Raw genomic sequence first — 5,000 nt, 5'->3', positions numbered from 1 at the left:
ACTGTGCAGATCATACGCTTCAAACGGACACACATCTCTCGCATCCAGAAGGACACACCAGTGCTATTTCAACATTAGAAATGAGTGACAAGCAAAATAAATCGACTGTCATGTCGGTCCAAACATTTCATTTGTTTTCATTGCGCGGTGCCAGCATGAACCACTATCTGAGTCTGCGGTACAAGGATACTGTGGTACAAGCAGCTAGGGCCAGACCAGGCAGGCCACATGGCCGGTGTGTAAAATACTCTCTAATTTCGCAGAAATATTCTCTGTTTGGCAGGAACATGGAGAGGGATGTGAAAGAGGATGGAGCGTCTGTTGAAGAGAAATGTCCAAAACCCCCAAGAGTCAAAGAGAAACTGAGAGAGATGAATGTGTGTGTGTGTGTGTGTGTGTGTGAGAGAGAGAGAGATTGAGAGAGAGATTGAGAGAGAGTGTGTGTGTGTGTTCTCTACCTCAGTGTTGGCAGGCTGGGCAGTCTTCAGCATGTGTGTGTGTGTGTGTGTGTGTGCGTACGTGCGTGTGCGTGCGTGTGTGTTACACATTTGTATGGCTGACACCTCAATGAGATATCACAGCCTTCCACCCTACAGCTGTGGGCCTCAGCTGCCCTGTTCGATCCACTTCATTCCCAGACTAATTCACATCAATGGAAAGGGATGCCGGCATAGAAAGGCGTGAGAATGGCTCTAATCGTCACACACATCTCCCTCTCACATCAAAGCATCATCGGTTTGACAATGAAACCCAGATCAGTTCAGCCTGGAACGTTGCCGACCAGTCAGGTCCTGGACTATTTGAAAGTTGGCCAAAGTTCACTCGGAAACAGTCGGTCTGGGTCCTGGTTCTAAGGTTCTGGGTTCTGGTGTTCTAGTGGCTCTGGGTACCTGTACGTAGAGCAGGTTGAGCTGGACCGGGTCTCGTGAGTCCACGTTCTGGTCGGAGTAGAAGAACTTCCTCCTGAGTAGCAGCATCTCCGTCTCCTCCACGCCCTGCTCTCTCAGGGTCCGCCCGTGGTCCAGCCAGTTCACTACACACACACACACACACACACACACAGCGTCAATCAATACCACTCCATGCCGTGTGTGTGTGTGTGTGTGTGTGTGTGTACAATGCAATGCCTATCAACACAACTCAAGTCAAACAATGTCAATTTAACCAATGCCAATCCTCTCTGCATGTGTGTGTGTGTGTGTGTGTGTGTGTGAGTGTGTGTGTGTGTGTGTGTTTGTGCGCGTGAGTGTGTATGTGTGTATTGTGTGCTCTGTGTGTGTGCGTGCATGCGTGTGTGTGTGCTGTGTGTGTGTGTGTGTGTGTGTGTGTGTGTGCGTGCACGCATGTGTGTGTGTGTGTGTGTGTGTGTGTGTGTGTGCGTGTGTGCGTGTGTGTGTGCCTGCGTACGACCCCGTGCGTGTCTTACACTCGTCGTCCGTGTGGAGCTTCTGCTTTAGCTTCTCCATCTTCTTGTCGTCCCTCAGGAGGGTCTTGTCTCTCTTCAGGGTCCCCATGGTCTCCTCCTTCTTCTCCTCTACGATGTCGTGGACCAGCGAATACTCGTCGTAGTTTGTGATCCCTGTGAAAACAGCACGATGAATGGACAATACAGAAGTCCTGAATGGAACACAGACTTAGTTTCAACTCGAGTCTTGAAAACACTTCAGAAAATGACCAGAAATCCATGTCGCCAAACTAACATCTTATCGAACGAACGGAGACATGTTTGGTTTTTTTGACGATAGAAAATGGTGTGAGGATTGACGTTGGAAGAGAGACTTTATCAAACGCTTTATTTGCCATACAGTCAGATTGTTAGGAATGTGGTATTTATTGCACCCCTCCCACACACACACACACACACAACGCGCACAGGGAGATCAGAGCACAGGGTCAGCCGTAGTTCGGCGCCCCTGGAGCAGTTAGGGGTTAAGTGCCTTGCTCAAGGGCACAACGGCAGCGGTAGGCACCTTTAGATATGATGCCAGCAACCCTCCAGTCACCAGCTCACATCCGGCTCCTTTCTGGGGGTGGAGATCGATTGCTGGCCGGCCTCTCTAACCTCTAGGCTACCTGCCCCCCCCCCCCCCCCCCCCCCCCCCCCCCCCCCTCCCCCCCCTCACAACTGACCTATCCTGGCGCAGATGGTCATCAGCATGTCGCTGACGATCTTGGAGTCGTCCACCATGACGGTCTTCACCGTCCCGTCCAACATGCGGATCTTCAGAGGCCGTTGCTTCTTCTTGTACTCCAGAGTGTCCTGATGAACACACACACACACACGCACGCACACACACGAACACGAACACACACACACACACACACGCACACGCACACGCACACGCACACACACACACAGTGTTAGCATCATTAGCATTGTGTCCAGCTGACTGTATGTTAAACTAGTGTCTACCCTCAACAGACAGCCACTCACCCCGTTCCTCAGCATGTAGTAGTCCAGGGCTTTGCCTGCCTCCAACCAGATGCCTTTCTTGGGGTCCTCGTCAGACAGGAACAGGCCATAGTCATTGGCTGGAAAAGAGAGAGAGAGAGAGTATGAGAGATTGTGTATGTTTGTGTGTGTATGTGTGTGTGTGTGCGGGTGTGTGTGCGTGTGTGTGTGTATGTGTGTGTGTGAGCGAGTGTGTGCGCATGTGTGTGTGTGTGTGTGTGTGTGTGTGTGTGTGAGTGTGGTGTGGTGTGTGTGCATGCGTGTGTGTGTGTGTATTGGAGGGGATCTAGGAGGGATTCCTGGTAGTGTGTGAAGTACTGATACACTGGCTTTCCTCTTCCTGGGTGAGTCAGGATTGAGATGGATTGGGTCACTGGGTCTCGGATCAGATTAGTCCACATAATCCCAGCATATAGAACCAAACCACAGGACAGATTAATGCTGCCTATGTCCAATACTCTACATCCAGACAGAGAGGGCAGCTTCAACCAGAGACAGGTCTCCACACATGAGGCTCCCCAGAACCAGATCACACATCTCTAAATCTTGTCCCTCTAGGGCCTCCGTACTGCCTAGCTGGCTCCGCCTGCCAAGGCTGCAAGAATCTGGCCGTTTAAGATGCTGAACATTCCATATTAACTGTTGATATTGGCCAGGACACCATTCTCTGTCTTAACGGTCTCTCCTGAACTCTCTCTCTCTCTTTCTCTCTCTCTCCTTTCCCTCCCCCCCCTCTCTCTCTCTCTCAAAGTGGAAAATTACTCACAGGTTGGGACAAGTAAGGAGGAGAGTATGTCCACACAGCAGACTCAGCGGGAATCTGTTACGTAACAACCTGACAGCCCCATAGACAACCATACAGAGACACAGCCCCATAGACAACCATACAGAGACACAGCCCCATAGACAACCATACAGAGACACAGCCCCATAGACATCCATACAGAGACACAGCCCCATAGACAACCATACAGAGACACAGCCCCATAGACATCCATACAGAGAGACAGCCCCATAGACAACCATACAGAGAGACAGCCCCATAGACATCCATACAGAGAGACAGCCCCATAGACAACCATACAGAGACGCAGCCCCATAGACATCCATACAGAGACGCAGCCCCATAGACATCCATACAGAGACACAGCCCCATAGACAACCATACAGAGACACAGCCCCATAGACATCCATACAGAGAGACAGCCCCATAGACAACCATACAGAGACACAGCCCCATAGACAACCATACAGAGACACAGCCCCATAGACAGCCATACAGAGACACAGCCTCATAGACAGACACAGCCCCATCGACAACCATACAGAGAGACAGCCCCATAGACAACCATACAGAGACACAGCCCCATAGACAACCATACAGAGAGACAGCCCCATAGACAACCATACAGAGAGACAGCCCCATAGACAACCATACAGAGAGACAGCCCCATAGACAACCATACAGAGAGACAGCCCCATAGACAACCATACAGAGACACAGCCCCATAGACAACCATACAGAGACACATTGCTGGAGAGCAGCAGAGAGCCCTATTCTGTTGAGGGATGTAGTTTCCTTTGTTACTCCATTTCTGAGGAATTTCAGAGTTTCCTGGAGATAGTTGTCTTCCCCGCTCCCCTCCCCTCCCCTACACCTCTCTCTCACTCTCTCTCTCTCTCTCTCTCTCTCTCTCTCTCTCTCTAACCATCAGGACGCGATGTCAACAGAGCAAACAGGAAGTCTAAAAACAGACTAACGACACTATGGATTCCAATCCGCCTGCATCATCGGACCGTTACGGGTACGCACGGCGCAGTGAGACAGAGATTAAGGAATTTCGCAATAGGAGGATCAGGAATTCTTGCAGGAGAATTAGGGAATGTCGGAAAATGAAATACACAGAAGTGAGGCTTGATCCTTGCGGATCACAGTCAGGATCCCTGTCAAACCTAAAGCAAACACAGCGCAGATCCGCATCGCCCTTCGTGGAAAAATGACCTCAGAAAGGTGAAAGGTCAAACGAGCCACATAACCCCCCCTGGCTTAAGTCGCTGCTCCTTCCTGACCCACGGGGATATGGACTAAGAGGCTAGCGTTCAGCCCTGGGAGCATTAGCGGGTCGTTTCTGGGTGGTGGGGGGGGGGGGGGGGGGGGGGGCGTGGAATCAGCTGCTTTCTCAATGTCTGTGCACAACGTTTGTGTCACAACCACTTGTGTCACTGTGTCACTGCAGAGTTTCTGGATACACCCATAGATCGTCTGTAATGCGTTTCCTGTTGTTGTGTGTGTTGATGTGAAAGACAGCTGGTCAACGAGTGTATTCTCCCACGGCAGTGGTGGTGTACAGTACCAGTCAAAAGTTTGGACACACCTTCTCATTCGATGGTTTTTCTTTATTTTTATTATTTTGTACCTTGTAGATTAATACTGAAGACGTCAAAACTATGAAGGAACACATATGGAATTATGTAGTCAACGAAAAAGTGTTAAACAAGCCAGAATATGTTTTCTATTTTAGATTCTTCAAAGGAGCCACCTTTTGCT

At 50.2% G+C, this 5,000-nt stretch overlaps 1 protein-coding gene across 1 annotated transcript in view; it reads right to left on the bottom strand.

Moving 5' to 3' along the window:
* tln1 (talin 1) overlaps positions 1–5,000 on the bottom strand; it is a gene marked incomplete at its 3' end in the record, with an annotated part of 83,645 nt that overhangs the window by 46,560 nt on the left and 32,085 nt on the right. The window contains exons 4-7 of the mRNA XM_083670799.1: positions 2,435–2,532; positions 2,131–2,260; positions 1,427–1,579; positions 891–1,033 (exon numbers count right to left, since the gene is read on the bottom strand). Of these exons, the coding sequence (XP_083526925.1) occupies positions 891–1,033; positions 1,427–1,579; positions 2,131–2,260; positions 2,435–2,532 (524 nt within the window). The remainder of the gene's footprint in view (positions 1–890; positions 1,034–1,426; positions 1,580–2,130; positions 2,261–2,434; positions 2,533–5,000) is intronic.

The sequence above is a fragment of the Argentina silus genome, assembly GCF_951799395.1.
Source record: "Argentina silus genome assembly, chromosome: 5".
In the NCBI taxonomy this organism is placed as follows: Eukaryota; Metazoa; Chordata; class Actinopteri; order Argentiniformes; family Argentinidae; genus Argentina; species Argentina silus.
Note: the sequence above shows the minus strand (reverse complement) of the source record. Positions and strands in the feature narration are given on the sequence as shown.